This window comes from Telmatherina bonti (assembly GCF_933228915.1).
Source record: "Telmatherina bonti genome assembly, chromosome: 17".
In the NCBI taxonomy this organism is placed as follows: domain Eukaryota; kingdom Metazoa; phylum Chordata; class Actinopteri; order Atheriniformes; family Telmatherinidae; genus Telmatherina; species Telmatherina bonti.
Genome location: NC_136615.1, coordinates 17,851,227 through 17,873,006, shown reverse-complemented (window position 1 = coordinate 17,873,006; position 21,780 = coordinate 17,851,227). Strand labels below are relative to the sequence as shown.

At 36.9% G+C, this 21,780-nt stretch overlaps 1 protein-coding gene across 1 annotated transcript in view; it reads right to left on the bottom strand.

Annotated features, from left to right (window-relative positions):
- Nucleotides 1–21,780, bottom strand: part of astn2 (astrotactin 2) — a gene marked incomplete at both ends in the record, with an annotated part of 274,064 nt that overhangs the window by 114,476 nt on the left and 137,808 nt on the right. The window contains 3 exons of the mRNA XM_079256074.1: nt 9,142–9,279; nt 11,925–11,999; nt 12,779–12,863. Coding sequence (XP_079112200.1) covers nt 9,142–9,279; nt 11,925–11,999; nt 12,779–12,863 — 298 coding nt within the window. The remainder of the gene's footprint in view (nt 1–9,141; nt 9,280–11,924; nt 12,000–12,778; nt 12,864–21,780) is intronic.

Below are 21,780 nucleotides of genomic sequence, written 5' to 3'. Positions count from 1 at the left end.
AACAGTGCAGGGCAACAAATCACTCACTGTCCTCACCGTCACACGCTCTGAATGTGGGGAAAAGTAGTGTCAGCAGACCGAGACTCTCTGGCACAAGTTCACCTGCTTTCAATGAGCTTAGAAAGATGTCATGGCCACATTTGAGATGATTCTAATTATAATGAATGAATGAATGTTTGCTTTTTTAGAGTTCGCATATCACCTTTTCTGCCTCCATCATGCCATCATTATTTTCTGTGTTCTTATACAAAAAAACAAAACAAAAGAAAAAAAAAAACAGACTTGAACATTCTGTGTAAGTTACCTGACCTTAACTACACTTCAACCGTCTCATTGTGGCAGAGTACTGCAGTTAACTTATTGTGTGTATTATATGCAATAATAATGAAAATCATTGATGATGATGACGCATTTCCTTTTTTTAACATGAAATTTGTTCTATATGTATCTCAGTATTTTCTTCTCTGACTTGATTATGTGCAACCCATCAGGTTGCTTTGTGTATTAAATGTGTTTTATAAATAAACTTGCCGCGCGTCATTTCACAGAGAGCCAGTCCAGCTGGTCTAATGCCTTAGATGTAGAAGAACCTGTGCCAGCCAAACCAGTGTTCACACGAGTAGCCAGGAGAGTAAAAAAAATAAAAGAAAGCATATAAAAATTATATATATTCCATTTTTACACACTATATTAAAAAGACTTGCTTTTCTTTTTTAAAATATATATTTTTTATAATTCACACTATTCTATTTTTTTTTTATTATCATGATGAATGCTGAATGTAATGGAGCTTCAGTTTCCCTGAGGGAACTTCCCAAAGGGATTAATAAAGTTGTTTGAAGTTTGAAACCAAGTAAGTAAAGTCATGTGGCAGAAATTTACTTTAAGATACAGAATATAATTGTTTGGGAAAGTTCCTCTCGGTGAATGAAGCAGAGAAGAAGGCCTGCTAACACAAAGCTAAACTTTAGATGTAGAGCTCAGCCTCCTGATAGATGATCAAGTCACTTCTATTTTTCTTTCTTTCTTTTTTTTCCCCCCACCCCATGGTGAGCTGTGCTGGGGGTGGTACTAGTGACAAATCACCAGCTGGCTGCTGCACAGCTGGACATTCTCCAGGTGGATGGCTGCTTAATGCACTGATAAACTATCACTGTAAAACACTTGCTTTGGGGGGTGATTGTCAACAACAACAGGTACATTTATAAACCTGTAAACACTTTTTGATGCATAAAATCTTTGTATATCATGTAAACATATTATAAACAAAATAGCTATGACGTTAGATGTCTTACTGATTTAGTACATCACAATATCTTTGTTGAATTTTTAGCACATTCTGTTGACGTAATAATGGATCCTTCTGTGTTTAGCCAGCCAAAGGTATAGGGTTAGCGTTACTAACTAACTACTAGCTAACTTGCCAAACTAGATACAATTAGGAATTAAGCATTTGTCTGACAATTAATAGCAAGGAAAGGAAGAAAAGTTTGGATTGTAAAGAAAAACTTTAAGGAAAACTCTACAGACGTATTACATGCAATATCAAAAACAAACAAACAAACAAAACCCCTTAAATTTCAGGCGGGAAACACAAACTCTTTCAGACACATCTCTCTACTGGCCAGTTCTTATTTGCCTATTTATAGTTTGTTTGTTTGTTGCTGTTTTCTTTAAGCTGCCTCTGGGTTGCACTCCTGCTTAGCAGAGCCACAAATAATGCACTCTATTTTATTGCACCAAAATGAAGTGAAGACAGTTCATTCTCTTCCTCTGTCCTTTTCCCTTTTTTCTCCACTTGGCAACTCATATTTTATGAATTATACAGGAGTCGCACAACATTTTGTGCATCGGTTCTATCTGCCAAGCTTTTAAAGCACTGACAATGAATCCTTAATCCAGAGGAAGCTAGGAGGTGGGGACAGAGAGGCTGAAAAATAACGGTTACGCTCTGAGGTGCATGTCAATTGTCCTCTCCTTCTGGACTGATGAGACATGAAGTAAAGAAAATAAAAAATAAAACATGTGATTATTGTACAGCTACATTTCCCTTGCAAGATGAAGTGGGGAGATGTAGAATTAAAAAAAAAAAAAAAATTGTAATAAAATTTTTGAAGTGTGGCACAACAAAATAAATTATAGCATGGAAAATAAAAAGGTTTGCTTTGGTCCTACAGGTTTTTTTTTTTTTTTTACTGACTTCCTCTCAGAAGTGTAAATGGGAATAGAAATCTATACTGTAATCATTCTACAAAACAGTTTCGAGTGAGGCAACGGGTAGGGATGCAAATTGTTGTAATATTTCTCTTCCAAATCACTGGCTAATCAAGATCATTTCGTTGGCACGGTGACTCTGTTGCATGACCCAGAAGCACATTGGTTGCATCTAAACACTGCCTAATGTACTTGTTATTAATCTCCCTCTCTGCCTCTTGCTTCTCCAGATGATGAATGACCACGCAACACAGCCCAAAGTTAGAGCGCTGGTCCAGCATGATTACAGAGGCCCGTTATTGGTCTGCCCCTGCACTTGATTAATGCTCTTGTTCTTGCTCCCCACAAATATGCTGACTCTCATCAAGCACTTTCGTCATTGAACGGAGTGCATTTTCTTTAGACTTTCTATAATCGCCAAGGAAAAATGTAGCAGACGGAGAGAAGCAGGTAAACCTTACTGATAAAATAAAGATTGATGCTTTAAATCTTTTGCCTGACTGTGTAGTTGTAAAACATCTTTTAGACCTGGGAGTGAGTGAAATTGGATTTATGTACTTTTTTTTTAAATTTTCTGTTGGTCTCCAGCTCTTCCAGATGCATTGGATTATTGGCAATGGCACCTTTTGATGGTTCACTTGATCACAGCCAGTAAGCTCATTAATCACAACTCCAAAATGTCAACGGCTACTCGTGGTTATTAACAGTTCTTTATTGACAAAATGCTAGTCTTTGAACACAGTTTAAAGTGCCCAAATCATTGTGTATTGTGAGGTTTACAAGGTGTTTGTTGACATACTGGCTTTGTTCCAAAGCTATGCAGTCGCAGCTCAAAGCTTCTCTATGATTTCTTTGCATATTCCAACATTAACTTAAATATGAAACTCTGGTTCAAATATAAAAAGAAAAATCTGAACCAAAACCTCGGTTCAAATAATGAAAGATAAACCGCCAGATTTTCATACTACAGAGGTGCCAGACAAGCTCAACAAAAACTCGATGGCAGTAAAACAGCCCGCTGTTTATCAGCATCCAAAAAAAAAACCCGAACATTCAGCTTGAATCGGGTCACCAACGCAGTTATTGATCTGATAACTGCTCACTTACACTGCTTGGCACCGTTTTCAATAAAGCCAGAGTGCTTCATTAGAAGCTGGTTAAAATAAATGACATTAATATGAGACTATTCATAAGATTTCATTAGTTCACTTTAGTGAAACATATAAGCATTTTTTTGATGTACGAGCAGAAGACCCTCAATCTGCCGAATTTAAATGAGCTCCAGCTCCTAGTGAGGTTAAATCTTGAAAAGTATTTTATTTATTTTTTTTATTTCTTCACTTCAAGTATTAAACCATATGAATGCAATAAAGAAAGGAAGCACCTTATTTTAATCAGTTAAGTTTGTAAAGACCCAAGTACTCAGTCATTTAGCACTGCTATTGTGACTCTTACCTTGTATCTTCTATCTTGTATATCTCTTGATTTTCTGGGTGGACTAATGACATTGTCTAACATTTACTAAAATAGGAAAAAAAAAAAGTAAATTCATTAATTGATTCATTTTACAAACCGCTTAATCTAATTCAGGGTCACGGGGAAGCTGGAACCTATCCCAGCAGTCTTTGGGCGAAAGGCAGGGTACACCCTGGACAGCTCGCCAGTCCATCGCAGGGTAAAATTGTAATTTACCATGAACAAATACTTTTATGGACTAGCTAGACAAGCTAATTCTGAACGCAAGGCCATGTCTCTGAGTCTGTCTTTGCAAGCAAATACAACCAAAGGCTGGTTTTGCTTACAGATTTATGAATTTAATCTCATTAAAAATCTGGTCCTTATCTTTAAATTCAATTTTAAATAGTCGCAAAACAAAAGTAAAAAGCAGTGCATGACACATAGTTTCTTTGCTTTTATTATGAGGACATATTTCATTATTTTCAATGCTTCCAAATTCGAATATTACTTATAGCATGGAATGCATTTTATTTCATCTCTGTCTGGCTTTAAATGTCAGACACTGCGCGAGTAAAATAGGGAAAGTAATGGCAATGGAAACAGAGGGAGAACATTTTTGATGTATAACTTGATGGTTTTATAATCAGTTGTGCATTAAATGCTTTAACAATTCTTTATGGCTGGAAAAACAGAGCAAAGCTATTAGGTAACCCTTTTGTGTTGTTTATCAAGATGACATTTTAAGGAGGGAATGCAGTCAGAGTGAAATCAGAAAAGCATTTTATTCCATTTCAGTTCAGTTTTATTCCTTAATTTATGGCATTGTCATGTTTTACAATGACTGGGCAACAAGCATTCCCTCAACTGGGTGTACAAAGGGCTTGCATCTTAAATGCTGAAAAACACCCGTTTATTTTCCCATTTTCTTCTTTTTCAGGAACTAAAAGAGTAAGTTTAACAAATACAACCTGAAAGATTAAATAAAGCTATGATTGACCTTGACATGGCTTAATCTGAAGCTGCACAATTCACCTTGCCTTAATTAACGTAGCCATAAAAGTAAACACACGGTTGCAGAATCATCCTGATAGCATGGCTTTATCCCACTAATAAAGCTTGTAGAGGTGCTTTAAGAACCTATATATTAAATTTAATGTAATTTATTTATGATCACTTATTCAGTTCATCGAACAAAATGGAATCAGCATCCCAATATATCTTCATTATTATGGAATTACTTTTTAATAAATGTTATATTAAATGTTAAATACAAACAAACATTTTTTTTTCCCCATATGAACAAAAGCATCTTCTCAAAGACAAATGCCTCCATAATGATTTCTCTTTTCCACATACTGTTTACCACATTTCCTTAGAAGGTGGCTATAAGTAAAAGGGCTAATAAATGAAAATGTTTATGTATCCTTTTTAACACTGCAGTTTGAGTATTTCACCACTTCTCACATCAGCATGTCTATCGTGACTAACCGACTACATAAATGTGCAGATAAACACTTTGGGAGAGTGCATCAGCTTCAATCTCCTTGAGTCCCCATGGGATTTAGTCCCACAAAAAATTCCTCTGGATAATGAGCTCTCTGCATTATTCATGACAATCTGACAGATTTGCCTCACAGTTATAGAAACTAACCATTAACTTCACAAGGGACATTAAGTTATTAAGCCATGCAGTGGATATTCTTATCTCTTTCATATTTTCTAATAACCGTTTGATTTTTCTGTCTAAGGACTGATGGTAGCAGATGGTTTTGCTCCTGTTTACATGGTTAATTTAATATGTTTATTGGCCAATGTCAGATGTAATGACTCACCTTCAGTGCAAAAGAATGCATTACGTAGTCTGAGTGGTATTCTTTAAATTTAACTTGGCAATAAAGCCAAAAAAAGAAAAAAAAAAACAAAAAACGATTACTGATGCAATGTAATGCTGCCTTGACAACATGTTCTTCTACTTATATCTTTATTTACTGTAAAGCAGATGTCACCTTTTGTTGAAAATAAATGTAACAAGTATAAATAAATAAATAAATAGAAAACATCATAAGTTTTTCTGTAAAAGTTTTTTCTTGTAGTCCAATGTGAAGACTAATATTTCATATTTTCAGTTACAATTATTCATCCCCATTGGATCAGCATATAAGGGGAATATGGCTATTAACAGTTATTGCTCTACAGCATGTCCTCATTTTCTAGCTCACCATCACTGATTACCACCTTATTTCATTATAGATGAAAAACTCCAGCTTATTAATCAAGAAGCATGCTATAATCCTGTTTACAGTGAGTCAGGAGCATGTGGGCAAATGCCCTGGGAGTTCTATGCTCCTGAAGCAATTTTGTAAAGAGAAGTTTAGATTTATGCTGCCATGCAGAAAATATGCAACTACAATTAATGTAATACACATAGAAAAGTGATGTACTTTATGATTACTGCAATGTATGGTTTATGCAATTTTTGACACCAAAAACACCCAAGTGTATTGAGTGTAATAAATAAGTAAAGAAAACTGATTTTTTTATTATGTTTTTTTCAGACATTGAATCTATTTTCATAGCAATGACGCATGTCCTACTTTTACTTTATACAGTTTAGTATAATACATACTGTACTTAAAAGGCTTGAGACAAGTTGAAATGATCAGTCTTCATATTATTAAGTAGATTATTGACTAGATCTATTGTTTGATGTCATATTAAGTAAAAATACTATAACCGTTCATATCTTATTAAATCTGAGTCTTTAAAAATTACTTTTGTTATGAATGTTGTCTATCCTCTTGTTGTTGCTGCAGATGCTACTTGTATTACAGCTGCTAAAAATAAAGCATAAATCGCTTTTGATAAGCTGTACCATACCAGCAGTACTTTTAAAAGCATGTATTTAATGTATATCTGGCTACAAAACGCAATTGTACCCATAATCCAATCAATATGTGACTATACTATTTATACATTTGAGTATATGTTAAGTGGTTAAATGTACATCTGTAGTGGACAACCTTGCATTAAACGAAATAAAAATAAAATAAAACATAGTGTGGGGAAGAGATCATTTCAACAAAGATATTTTTCTTGCTGACAAAACAGATCGCAGTGGACTCAACCGAAATCAATAATCAGTTAACTTGAAGAACAACGTAGCCTTCAAAGGATATTTCTTAAACAGACTCAGCATCGCAGTAACTTCAGGAAAGTCTGCTTATTTTCCAGCTGCTGATTTGTTTCCTTTTAGAATTAGAAAATGAGATACTAATTACACATTCCACAAAGGAATTGACAATCTTAACAACGGTTACTCTCGTCTACTACATCCATAGTCAGCAACCTGCCTGTTTATTGTAAAGTTTAAACGTATGTTGAACGGGAATAGTTTCGTAGGCGCTGTATTTTTATACCAGAAGACGACATTTCACACTGTAAATCATCAGCTTCTTTTTATGAAGGTAAGAAATTGCGGTTTCTCTTCAGCTGCCTTTCTGTGGATACAATCCTATTTGGCTCGGGGTAAACAACGTTTGTATTGACAGTGCCAATCCTCCTTTATTGATGACCCTACTGTCACAGTAAAATAATGATTGACCCAATGAATGTCACAATGCTGATTTCCAAATGGATGCTGATGATGCTGTCACTTAGACTAGAGCAAGAAGCACCGAAGTGGTGGCCAGTATTCTCACCAGTATACTCATGTTGACGAATGGTCTTCTAAATCCAGCCTTGCTGAACACCAAGAAGAGCATCTGTTTGATGTGGGGCGGTGAAGTTTCCCACAGAACAGCTGCATTTTGTCTTTCTATGTTAAATCATTTTGATCATTTTTGACTTATAAGGATTTGAAAATCTTTATATTATAATAAACTTTTTCAATATACAAACATTTCATTGTTTTACTTAGGGGTGGAACTTTATCACATTAATTCAATTTAATTTACTTACAGAAAAAAATGAACAAATTAAAGAAATTATTGCATTTTTTTTGCATTACCTTAATCGGTACACCGAATACACTGCTGCACACTGTAGACGTCTGGTAAAAAAGTAACACCTAGGCACTATATTTATTGATTTTTCTGCTCCGACTAGACAGAAGTCACAACACAGTCTGGCTTACTGCCAGATATTATTGTCTATTAATGACCTGTATGGAGAAAAACATTAAAAGTACTAAAAGTATTAAAAGTACTGTTACATGGTGTGAGCTGTTAGTTAAATTACTGAAAACATTTTCATTTTAAGGTTTATTCAGTTTTTAATAAAATATTATAATAGGTTTATAATAGGAATATATTTTTTTTGTACAATTTCAAAATAGAAATTAAATTAAATGTATTTTCCAGACATTAACAGAGCCGGAGTTAACAATTTCTGTGTGTAATATTTGATTTAATTATCCACCTGAATAAATTTAAATTAAAAAAAGAAGCCAAATACTGTTATAAGATTAAAATGTATTTAAAAGAGATTACAAAGTGATTTTTTTCTTTTTCCAAGTCCCCACCCCTAGTTTTATTATACTGTCTATTGTTCCATTACCAGTTGGGACTATTAATGCTAATTAGCTTGTTAGCTACAACACACCTTGTTTGAACCAGTTGCCATAGGTTTTCCATTAATATGCCCTGTCACTATCAAATAAACTATTAAATAACATAAAATAAAACCATTATACTGTTGACTTGTGATGGCAAAAGAACCACATACTAGAAATTAATAACAATGAAAAAAGGTATTGTAAAAGTTGTGGTTTGAAGTTGAGAAAAATGGGCAAAATACAGAAAAAATATTGCAGCTATAAAATGTTTTTATCATGGTCATTATCATTGAACCAGAACATGGTTGATGTATGGCTCAGAAACCGTTTATTTGTTGACCATTGCCTGTTTGAAAAAGTGCAACACCTTCATTCAGTCTCTAAGTGAAATATCATCTCTCATTCTGCTATCAGCTGGCTTTGACAGAGGGGATATTTTCATCCCCAGCTCATGCTCCGATACATTTTACGATTTTAACCACACTCGTACACACCAGCCCCTGTTTGCTGGCTCATCAAGAAACACAAGTTTCCTGTTGCCAATATTTTGTCACTGTCCCACTGTAATGCCAAACCTTTAAGCTTGTTGACACAACTGCACTGTTTGGATTTGTTTCTAAATCCCCACTGTGTGGAAACAGCCCAAAATGCTTTCATGCTTTTCTGACACTTATTTAAAGTCCTTTAAATAAAACATTTTCTAAGGACAAAACAGTCCGTCTTCTCAAATCGTTTGTGACTATTTACATGCAAATATTACCTTTCTCAATACTTACCTGCATGTTTAATCATAAACTAAATCAAGTTATAAATCGCAATAAAGACAAGTAGTTTTCATTTTATTTTTCAAAGTAGAAACGTGAACAGCAACATTTCCATGAACTGAATTGTGATGCTCTGAGTTGAGTCCCACTGACCTGACTTCTCCTGGATCTTCAGTAACCAACACATCTGTCTTACAGCTGGCAATGGGGTTGATTGACAGTTCCACCGGCGGCACTACAAAGCTTTTGCTGACTGGCAGCCACAACCCTTGGCCCAGACTGTAGAATGATCTGTGTTGGCATGACAACAAGACATGAACGTCAGAAATACGCCTGTCACATTATCACATTAGGGTAGTGTATACAGAGCCACACTGTACACAGAAAGACATGGTAACACATCCCAACATGACAAGTGAGACATCAGAAATTATGCAGAGTGTGTGACAGAAGCACCACATGCTGAAATAAACTACTACTGTAGAAATCACGGTTTTCTTAATTAATTCCCATTTTTTCAATTTTTTGAAATCTAATCTGTTTAGTTTCTCAAATTAAACAAATATTTCATTGTATTTTCCTGCAAAACTCGAATTATCGCAAAAGCCGAATACAATGAGCATGTAATATCTGATCAAGTTGACTGCCCCAAGTAGCTTGCAGGTTTAAATGTAAAACAAACAAGCAAAAAAAAAAAAAAAAAAACAGTTTTAAACCTGGTTCATTCATTCTAAAGAATATCTAACAAGCATGTCAGTATTTTTGGATTTTGATGTTACTATCTGTAACACTGGGTGCTTAAAGTGAACCATCATGCTGCTCATGTGGGTAAATCTGACCTCAGCAGCAGTTGATATAATTGAACCTAATCACCTGGTCACCGGTCATGGCAGCCCACTCATTGCTACATACAAGAGATATGAATGGCCTGATAGTATTCCTTGAATTCAGAGGCTATAGTTTTGCTTCTGATGGGGTTTCTGTGGCATGTTTCAGGAGGGAGTTTGCATCATCTAGATTTTCTGTTACAAATGTTACTTTAGAGTAAATGCACTATACAGATCTTTCTGAATCATTTAAAACGACTTAAATGTTATAATTCTCACTGATTGTTTCACATTTGAGAAACAATACACAGATAACATAAGTAGTGTGCGTATTATGAAGTCAGAATAAATACAGTTGTGTTACAAGGAGGAAAAAAAATCATGATGCTGATCATGTAATTCGACTCATTTAAATGTTATTTACATAAAGTGCATCTGCGGCTCAGTTGGATACGAAATGGCATTCCAAGGAATACATTAAAGGAAGCTGTGGGCGAGTGTAGTCACTGTGACATGTGTGCTGATGACCACTGCTCGGCTTGTAAAAATAATTTGGAATAGCCAGACGTGTTTCTCTTGAGCGAAGATTAATCCTCTCAGCAGGCGACTGTGCAGGAGGCCAACACTTGTCACTTGGGAATAACAACACACGGTAAGGCTTCACAAATAGCACAAGGCATTGCTGTGCTTTGCATCTTGTGCCTTTAATGCATCTGTGCTGGTGGGAGACGAGCCCATGTTTTCTCAGATATACAGAAACCAAGCGTGGATGCTGCCTCCAAAGTATTTTTGCCACAGAATTAAAGTACACTTATCTTCTACATGAACTATTATAGTAGACGATGTTGTTCCCGGCGTTTAAAACCTATCAATACTAAAGTAGCCAAGCGTGTGTTTGTCTATACGGTTTTAATTCATGTAACAGAACCAAAAACCGCATAAAGAAAAACTGAGACTTCTACAAAAAAACACCTGTTCTGATACACAACCTGGAATCATCAATGCATTACACTAGATTTTAAGCCATTCCTTGCGCATCCCTTCTTTAAGATCACCAGATGCTTATTTTCACACCATTTCTAGCCTGGAAAAAAAGTCCGAAACAGTCCTGGTTTTGTCAAAAGCTCTCCAACTGTGAAACTAATCCCTGCTACGATTAAGCTTCTCTTTTCCCTGACATATAGAAGTGACTGTCCGGCTGAAGTGCATTGCAAACCCTTATCCTTATCCACTACACACAGCACTGATATAACAACTTTCTAACTTAACCCCGGCGCAGGTTTCCACTTGGTTGCTGCATCTCCATTCACAGCGTCACTTATCAGTATCGGTGTTTCTGGGTCAGAATGGATTTGTGCTCTGCAGCTGTTTGTGTACATGGTTGTCTTTTCATCTTTCTTCACTCATAAAGTCTGCTTCAAATGTCTCATAGATCTGCTTTTTTTTTGTGAGTACACCATACTATAGGGCTTTAAAACGGCTCCACGTGGCCTGAAGATCCAGTGCGGAAACAAATAATGGGAAATTTAGTGCATTGATTCATTTGGTGGTCTCTAGCGGAGTAGTTATCTCCAATAGTTCCATGTGAAGAGGAATGACATTACTGTGACATACTCTTCCTACGTAGTGGAGGGATAGGGAGGAAGTTAGATTTCACAAATCCAATTCTGTTTCATACTTTAGAATAGTATCTGTAGGTCTGGTGAGGGGGCTGGTTAAGAAGAACAGCTGGATGATACTAAATGTGCCCTTTGAGCTTTGAATCTGAAGAAAAATGTCAAACACAGTGACCCCATCAAGACTGAGGAGTGTAACAAAAATGGCAGTAAAAGCATTTTGAAAGGAGTCCCCCCAGAATTGCTCCTTGGGCTATTCTGCATACACACAGACAGCCCACTGGTGAGATTTTGCTCCGTCTTGAGGTGATTTTGTGTGTCAATCCAGCTGTGTTTATGTGCATCTGCCAGCTACTTATCTGGACGCTCTGTCACACACACGCACGTCGCATGTGAATTCATGCCAGGAACACTGCCACTCTGTGTCGGCACAATCACAGATGGCCAGCACAAGTTACGCACTCAAGAGTTGCACCTGCAGTTTCGCACTCACCTGAAAATCCTCTCTGGGGCCTGCTCGCCTGTAACTAGGTCATAACCTTTCTCCAGGTTAGCATATGGCCAAGGACTTGAGGAGGACAAGGAAGAAGGGACACAATGACAAAAAACAAGGTTCATATTTTGACTTTACCATTCAGGCTTTATGCAATTAAAAGTCTCGACTAATGTGAAAGTTTTTTTTTTTTTTTTTAAATGCTTGACTGTTAATATAATATGTAATGAACAAAGTTAAAACCAACTTCCTCTGATAAAAGGTTTTCAGTTGGATAAGATTACCCTTTGTCTGCAGCTTCCTCAACGAAACAGAGAATGGGAATGTGATCGGTGACTGGATCCAGGCCAGCAGATGACGGGCGAAGCTGAATAACAACGTGTGGCCATTGACTGAGCAAGCCAGCTAATTGTCAAACAAGGTCAGAGTCAGAGAGAGGGGCTCATCTCTGACTCGGACTTTCCTTCCCTGCCAAGCCTCATGTCTGTTCCTGCTAGTTTACATTTTACGCCCTATAACTTTCCTCATACTCTTGCCTCCTACAGAAAAATAAAGAAAGAAAGGAAAAGCTGCATCTGCATGTTTTAGCTCATTAACTAGAATTTGCTAGTATTTTTTTTTTTTTTTATTCCTGATGTTCCTAGATTGCTATTTCTTCCCTGGTCTCAATTTCTTTCTAACATTCAGAGGATCACCTTACAGTGCAGACATGGAACGTGATAAAGATATCAAATCCATGCCTGTGGACGATTACCATTATTTTAGCCAAAATCTGATCATGTTTACCAGAGAAGTTGGGATTAGGACTTAATGCATATAGTAGTTGAAGTAGACATTAGTCAGATGGGATTTACCCTTCGTTGCGACCCCAGTCACTGCGAACGCAGAGGTGTTTATGGACAGGATCGGGGGAATAACCCTCATGGCAGCTGCATTCTCCTGTGGCAAAAAGAGCAACAAGAAAAAAATAAGCGGAAGACATTTATTCATCCTTGGTAACTGAATAAATTAGCATATAAGTCAGCCCGGCAGCTTCATTCCTTTGAGATGTATCAAATAAGCAGTTGTTGTGCTACATAATTCTGCAGATAATTTTCTCCAGTGATCAAAGTTGAAATACATTTTCTGTGGCAGTGAGGCTAATAAACTGGGCTCTCCTAATACATTTATTTAAACTCAGTAGAAATCACTCTGTGTGTGACACTAGGTCAGTGCAAAGCCACTCGATACCAGTTTATTTATTTATTTATTTTTCCTGGAACACATTAAAGCTGCTTAAACTCTATTATCTAAATAGATTAGTTAAGTCACTTCAAATACTACGGCCGCAGTGTAAGTTTCTCTTTTTGCAAGATGTCCATTCAGTCTGAAGTAAAAAATGTAGTTTTATGAGTCTGTTTAGAAGCATTCAGACTAATACATCAGCAACATGAATTCCAAGAAGAATCAAGTAAGAAGTAATACCTGTTAGCTGCAGGTATTACTCAATGTCTTTCATCATTCACTCTGAAGAGTTTCTACCCGTAAGAGTTTTGTGTCTCGGTGTGAGATCTAAGCTCAGTTCTCCGCAGGTGGCTGGACAGCTTGCACTGCTGAGTGAACAGAGACATTCAGCTGGCAGAACAGCAGCTTTGTGCTGGCAGACAACGCTTAGGTCGGTTGTCCATTGGCGCTCCTACTGCTAGCTAGAGCAGGATAAAGTTGAAAGCCGGGCTTTATTTCATACATTTCCATTTATGAATAATTAATAAAGGGAACGGTCACAGAACAACTGTGAGTGGAAAACATATGGAAAATTGTGCTTAATATCTTTGATTGGGTTGTTAGAGTTGTTTATAATTATATATATATATATATATATATATATATATATATATATATATATATATATATATATATATATATATATATATATGAAATACTTGCAATTTGTTTGCTTCCACGTTGGTCTGGGTTTCTCTAAATCAGTTAGTGGTTCAGATTTCTATTGGATTTCGGTACAGAATCAAAGTACACCAAGACACCTCATCTTATATCTACTTATGTTAAATATTAAGCTACATTTACTGTCCCTCGCATGTAGGAAATCTAAGCTCTTCATCAATCTTTACTTTGTTATTACAGTAAATTCGTATCTATGGGCATATAGTTCTTATTAGAGAACAATAATCAAATGATATTCTGTAAGATCTTTATGTTTTATATCCCAGCAATGATATCTGCCTATTAAAATACATTTTTTAATTTAAGTCTAAGTGAGGAGTTAAAAATTCTGCTTCCTTGTTTGTCATTGGATCATTAGCACCTCCACTATGACTAAAAGAAACTAACTGAGTTGAGTGAAAAGAAGCCAATATGAGCAAGCAGTTCTTAATATTAGGCACCACAGACAAACATACAGAAATGACTGGTAGCGAAGTCTGGTAAATGTCAGAGACATTACATGATTTTTAATTGGAATACCAAACTGCCAGCTGTCCAATATATTCTGCAGTGCAGGTTTTCCACAAATGGGATCAGTTTAATGTTGTTTGTGATAAGATGTGTCTCATTGGAGGATCCATACTAGTTGTCATTGGCCAAGTATTAGCAAAGTATACTGCCAGTCAAGTATTTCTTTTTTAGTCTGATGTGAGGTAGACCGAGCTCAGTGTGCTGTGTGTGCCAGTGTTAGCTCGTACCATAACTGTATCCTCTGTCATACACGTTTAATTTGCTTCAAGGATTATTGAGTATTGGCAGTTTTAAAAGGGGCAGACTCTGGAGAAAAGAGAGATTACATGGAGTCGAGCGGTTCATTCCACACCTTAAAACTAGCTGATGTGAAAAAAGGCCCAATTTCATGGTGGAAAAAGGAAAAGCTGTACTGTGTCTCTGTGGCATTTTAATATGGTATTCATTAAGAACTCAGGAAACTCTGTCAGCTTGTGTAAAAAGGGCAAAATATGTCTCCCTTAAAAAGGTCAGCATAATGATCACTGAATGGTAAAATGTGTGGGTTGTTTGGCCTTGAAATGTGGTGTGAAGCAGCAGGAGAAGAATAAAGAGTAAACTGCTTCACACAGTTGTGCGCTGTCTATAACTTGAATTAACACCTCAGCTTTGCTGGATTTTGCCAAGCACCAGTTCACATCCATGTTTCTTCTTCAATAAAGGGGAGTTGTTTTTCTTTCGAGTTGCGGATCTGTGGATGAATGATGGTTCCCGTGCTGACTGTGAAGCCCCTCGAGGCAAATTTGTGATACAGGGATGTATGTGCTCACATGCTTGGCCAATTAAACTGATTCTGACTCAACACTTAATTGCAGCCATGACAGTAGACAATGCTATAAATATCAATGTTGCTCACTTCATTTTTTTAAATTCAGTTCTAACAAATGAATGAATGGGTGGAGGGATGGACACTATGAGGGCATAATTCAAAAACGCCTATGCCTGTCACCTGCTCAAAGGTATATAAAAAATGAAGACCCTTTTGGTAATGCCTTTTAATTTGATGGATCATTGTGAAATTTATTGATGCAGAATCCCATTAAATATAAATAAATCACATTTTATCGGTTAGAGTTGAATAATTTACTGGGGAAACAGATTTGGTAAGGAAATAAACTCTGCCTAAAACGTGCCACTGCAAAAGATCAGCTAAGTCTGAAGGGCTTCACCAACTGATGTAAAAAATGAATGGCAAGCATAGAAATCACAGGATAGTTATTACGAACCTGACAAGCCAGATGGTTTGTTTCACAGAGCCATCTGGAAAGTTCTCCTTGGAAACTGGAAAATGACTGGCCCTTATGGACAAGATGCTTAGCAGGTAACTGGATCAAGCCTCTCTACCTAAACAGCTGAGATTCTTAACTGGTATGGCCACCAAATACCATGGAGCCTGAAAAGGCTTGAAAGAAAATCCAGCTGCTGCACAATGTTGTTGAATCCACAATGAAGACTTATTCTAATTTCTTTCTGTCTATAACACATCAAAGATAAATTACAAATAAAGTCAATAAGTGACACCAGTGACATCAGTTGTTTTCCAACCTGACAAAGTTTAAAGGACTGGATAAAATCCACTACTAAATAGCACCGACAGATATCTGCTCCTTCTCCAAGGCCCATAAATATGCATCATGTTCATGTTGCAAGCAAACACATCCACTTCACTTCCCCACCGCTACTATTCTGATGCACTTTTAGCCTAGTTATAATTCTCCCCGTCTGACATCAGAAGTGCTTCGTAAAATTAGTCTTGCATACTTTTGGAGTCACTTCTCATGTTGGCACTCAAAGACTGGAGAGGTAAAGTTACCTTGTCAGAGGAAAGTGTATTTTTATTTAGTAGTTTTATTCAGCAGTGTTTTAGTGATTTGACTAAAAATGGTGGGCAACTTTATTATGCATACCCCCCCCCCCATTTCTTTTTCTCTTCGTATATGTCAGCCAAAATATTTCCATAGCAGACTGTTATTTGCAATGCCAAACGCCACACTGTAGGTGTGGTTCAGTGAATGTGATTAAAAAAGGAGGACGGGAACATCCAGGAGAACTAACAGGCTTTTTTTTTCTGCTGCTATGGGACATTGCATTCACACTGAACTTGGTTGAAAAGACATAAATAACAGAGAATTTTGTGATGAATGGATTTCTACTGATGGAAGTCCAGAATTAGGATGCAGTAGCAGAGTCGCTACACTTGCATTATGTTTTGTCATAAACTGAAACCATGCTTTGTGCAAGTGTCTTAATTTGTACACTAAATTGCCAGTAGTATTCGCTGACCCATCCACATAACTGAATTCAGACGTTTCATTCTCTTCCACGGCCACAGGTGTATGAAATCAAACACCTAGCATGCAGACTGCTTCTACAGACATTTGTGAAAGAATAGGTCGCTGTCAGGAGCTCAGTAAAACCCACCGTGGCAAGATGCTGCCTGTGTAACAAGCCCGGTTCTGATATTTATTTGCTGCTAAATACTCCACAGTCGATTGGTCAGTGGTGTTATAACAAAGCTGAAGTTCTTGAAAGCAACACAAAAAACATAAAGCGGTAGCCGTAAAATAAAAGAGCGGGGTCAGTGGATGCTGAGGTGCATAGTGTGCAGAGGTTGCCAACTTCCAACCGCTACGGACCTCCGATCTTCATGTGTTCTTCAGATTAGCTCCACAACAGTGCCTAGGCATCAGGTCCACTTAAAAACGTAGGTTTTAGTTCACTTCATGTCAACCAAACCCAGAAAGCAGATTACAGCTTATCCTGTGGAAATGGAAGCAGATCTGAAAGAGCTTTTTTATTTGTTTATCTGTTCAGTAATTCTTATTGCAGACTCATGGAAGCAGGGGAACACAAACTCAGACCAGCTTAATGTTGCAAACATCTGAACAGACATCTGAACAGACTCCATGTTGCCCTGAGTCTACTGGACTATGTCTGAAATTGACCTGAGACTCATCTTGTCAGCCACTGTTGTGAAATGTCCACATGACTCTCATGGTGCTATTTTTGAATGGTATCTCCCCAGCATGATGGTTCAGGCCATATTAAAGATGAAATGCAGGACCCCATCTGAACCAATGTATCCGCTGGCACTTTGCTTCCAATAAATACGAAGTATGCATTTATAACACCACACTTTTAGACACATACAGTCTCATATATGCTTTCAACCTCAGATATTTGCAATGTCACAGTACTTCATGAACATATTTTATTTCCACTGTGTAAATCTTTGTATTCTGTGTGAAGCTGATCTGATTAAACTGCAGATAAGCAGAAGAAGAAGCAGCTCAGAGAGGGACGGTTTGGGATGGTTTAAATTTGCATTGTAGTTTAAGCTAGCTCAAGACAGTTCTGTGTTCAAGCACATCAGAGGCATTTTGGAGGAGAGCAAGTGATTGGAAGATTGTTTCTTACTTTTACGTTTGATGGCAAGCAGAAAACAAAATACAGCCTGTGTCATTTAAATGGTTATTGTTTTCCTTGTCTCGTCTTGGCTCATACAGAATTATCAAAAGGTCAATAAATCGTGAAAGATAACTTGTTTTACATACTGCATACCAATATAAAAGAAAAAACAAAACAAACAAAAAAAAACATTTCTGCAAAATAGAAACAACATCCTTATTTTCTTTGACCAGTTGCCTCTATCACCATAATCAAAAGTTGTGCAGAGGAGTCTAGTTGTAATGCCGCATGGCGTACATGGCGTATGAGGTGCACCAGCCTGGAAGCACATCCCTCCTGTAATCTGAGACACACCTTGCAAGTAATCAGTAAAGTGTGGCCTCTTCTTTTCTGCAAATACGTTCAAGGGCGGCTCAAGCAATTAACAAGAAAAAGACATGTCTGGTTGATTAGAAAGGCCCATGAATTAACCTTTACACAACTTGCAGGACCAGGTTTTGTGCGCCAGTTTCTCAGCTTTGAAAAAGTAGATATGGCTCAGGCGTTTAAAAAGAAGCATTATGGTTGAAAAGGGAAATTGATTGTATTCCGAGTCAAGCTCAATCACAGTGAATGTGCCATAAATAAGTGTGACACAGAGGAGTTGTGCAGAGGCAGGTGATAAAGAAACACCTTTTGAAAATGACAAATCCAGCAGTAGAAACACCTCACATATACAGAAAGGGGAAGTGTCATTGCATAGTGATTATATCTGAATGTCACTGAGCTGATAATGTACCATGGCAAATGCAGCACTTTTACATTAACAGTACACACTGCTGCAATTATCTTGTGATTAGAGGAATACACTAACCATATCACTGAAGTGCGTGCGCACGATCTGCTATGTTAGAGTTCATTTAAAAGCTTCAACTGATGTTTATACGATAATGAAATAATCAAAATGCTCTTTGTTTGCATTGCTTGTATATGTAGACTGGAAATATTCTTGTTTTCAGTCATGTGTATACATGATTATCACGACTACTTTTCATATTGCGCATTTGTTTGAAGCGTTAAACATGCACATTCTCAGAAATTAACGTAACGTCTGCAAAGTGCAATACGGAAGCAACCGCCAACAGCTGTTCTGGGACCAGTATAACCTGAAGTAAAGTCACCGGGTCGGTGTAAAAAATTATGAAAAAGTTTTTGAGTTTGAGGATACTTATAGACCGTCTACTTTAAAACTTAAGTCATCATTTCCTGCTGTGAAATGAAATTAATCGAATGAGTGCTCTAATGCTCCCCCTGGTGGTATCCTCTGGTAGTAAGCGGAGTAGTTCACAACCGAGGCACAAGGATAAACGGCAAGGTTTGTTTTTTTTTTTGTTTTTTTTAAACTTTAAGTGGGCTGCTTGAAAATAAGGTACCTTTTTGTCAGACTGTGCAAATTGTAATTACAAATTGTATGTTTCACATACACCAAGTCTGCCCTGAGGGTTTGTGTAAGTGGGTTAACTCTGGGATGCCACAAGTTAAGGCAGACTGATTAGAACATACTGCAGGCTTAATTCAGAGTTAATCATCTGTGATTGCAAATGGCCTTTTGATGGCATCTAATTGTCCTCATCCAGTCCAACTAGACAGTCTGAACAGACACACAAACTGATACAAGGACATACGGATATCCTGTTCAAACAATATTTTGACATTGCAGGTAAATTTAGCCTCTATGTTCTGTTTCAGTCTTCACTGCTTTCTTTCTCCTCCTCTCACTTCAGCTGTTAGTTTGAGAGTAAGAGCCAGAGAAGTAAAACAGAGGCAATCACCTGGAAGCCCAAATCATCTCTCTTCTTCCTGTTCTACATCATGCTAGAAATGATGTGTGTCACTGTAATGATTTCTAGTATCTCATTCTGGCTGCGTGGCTGATTTTCACATTTCAAGGTTCATAGTGTTGGCACAGAAAAGAGTTACTGTCAGACTGTTGCCTGTTTGCGCTTGTAATAATATTTCCAGGTAGAGAAGTCATTCTACCCAAAGACCTTGGGCAGATTTGATATAAAGCATTATTTTTTTCTTTCATGCAGTGTGTGTGTATGTGGGCATGCAAGCACATTACATATTATATCAAAAGCTAAGGCAGCAGTGCATGTGCTCTACACATCAGTCATTTCAGCGGAATTATTTATTATTTGTAAGTCAATGTTTCTGAGATGGGAAATGACTAAAGATCATATAAATGAACATAAATCATCACACCATTAAGGAGTGTGTCAATATATTATTACTCAATCTCATTGTAAATCAATGTTTTTGTGAGTAATAAGAAGTGAAATAAGCTATTTAGGTGTTTATTGTGTTGCACATGATCAGAGATACGTTAATTAGATAATAACAAAATAATTTCTTGCATTAATTGTTATCCAATTTAAGTCAGTAAGACTCCAAACAGACAGCAGAAATAGTTTATTAATGTCAATCTATTGACGTCCATGCCAGCTGTTAAGTTGTGGATTGAAGGTGAAGGCAGAAATGATTGATTATGCAGTCACAGTGATACAGTGACAGGTAGCCAACAGTGACAGTTAACCAGCATGACACTGACACAGGATGGAGGCAACTGATGGAAATGTTGAAATGCTATTGATGTCTGGCCATTGAGCCTGAACAAATTGTGTCTCCAAGTGTGTTTCTGTACACACTTTAAAACCGATGGGCTTGAGGAATTCAAATGCTGAAATATGGATTTACATTGTTCACCACATATGTAAGGTATAATATGCTTCCTGATCAATGCAGACACTATTGAACTGATGTTCAAAACACTTGCCAGTGCAACACTGTGTCAATAGAACTGATAAGACATATTAATGGCACCAGAATTCACCTATTCACCAGAACGAAGACGCTGTGTATGTTTGACTATATATTGGAAGTTTTTTAAATCTGTTAAAAGAGTAATTAGTCTCATTGATCATATTAAATTTAAATGCAATTTAAATAAATGCAGGCTTGTATGCCAGCAGCAAAGTAAATAAAAACAAATTAAGATAAGAGTGAAAAGACTCGGTTCTGGAAGAGTCAGTACTAGATAAACTGGTGACAGGGTAGGGTGTCAGGACTGGGTATACAAGTAGCACAATTAATATTGTAAAATTAGAGTAAAGATTTCAGTAAAGTATTTGTTTTGTTTTAAAATTTAAGATGGTAAGTATACGATCTTTCTGAGAATTTACAAAAACGTACCCAGCCATGAGTTTCATGTGTGACAATTACAGTTTTTGCTGGCCAGTTACACTTATCTGATAAGAATGCACACATAAATTCTGTCTTTGTCAGATATTCAATTATTATTTTTGTTTACAACATTTAAACAACTTCACCTTAATCCCCTAGAATTGGACATTTCATGCATTTATGCTGCTAAGAGTGCAGTACATGACTGTGTCATTGTGTTTAGTGCTTTAAGGAATACTAGAGACCAATTACAGCAATCAAATCTGTTTTAGAGAGCACCCTTAATTTGGCAGCAGGATAAACTTCAATGCACTGAGAAGAAATAGCATACTTGAGGCCAATTACTGATTAAAAAATCTTCCTGCTAAAAAGGACAGATGAAAGGGGAAATAAATGGACAGAGGCGGCAAGACAGAGCTCAGCAGTTGCATTAATAAAGTGAGAATTTTGAATGTAGCAGAGTGTGAATAAATGACTATTCAACTGAATTAAAACCATTAATGAGTTCACATTGTAGAAACACTGATGAACTGCTGGCATATGCACTTGTATCTACACACATCTCCATTCTACAAATACATACGTGCCAACTCTATCTTTGGCATCTTCATGGACTCTAAGTTGAGTGTCTGGATCTCTAATACATTATGCATCAGCCCTCAGCATGTCCTTGAATAGGGTTACATAAATTTCACATACATTACAGTTGTAATCCATTCTAATGGGCTTAGAC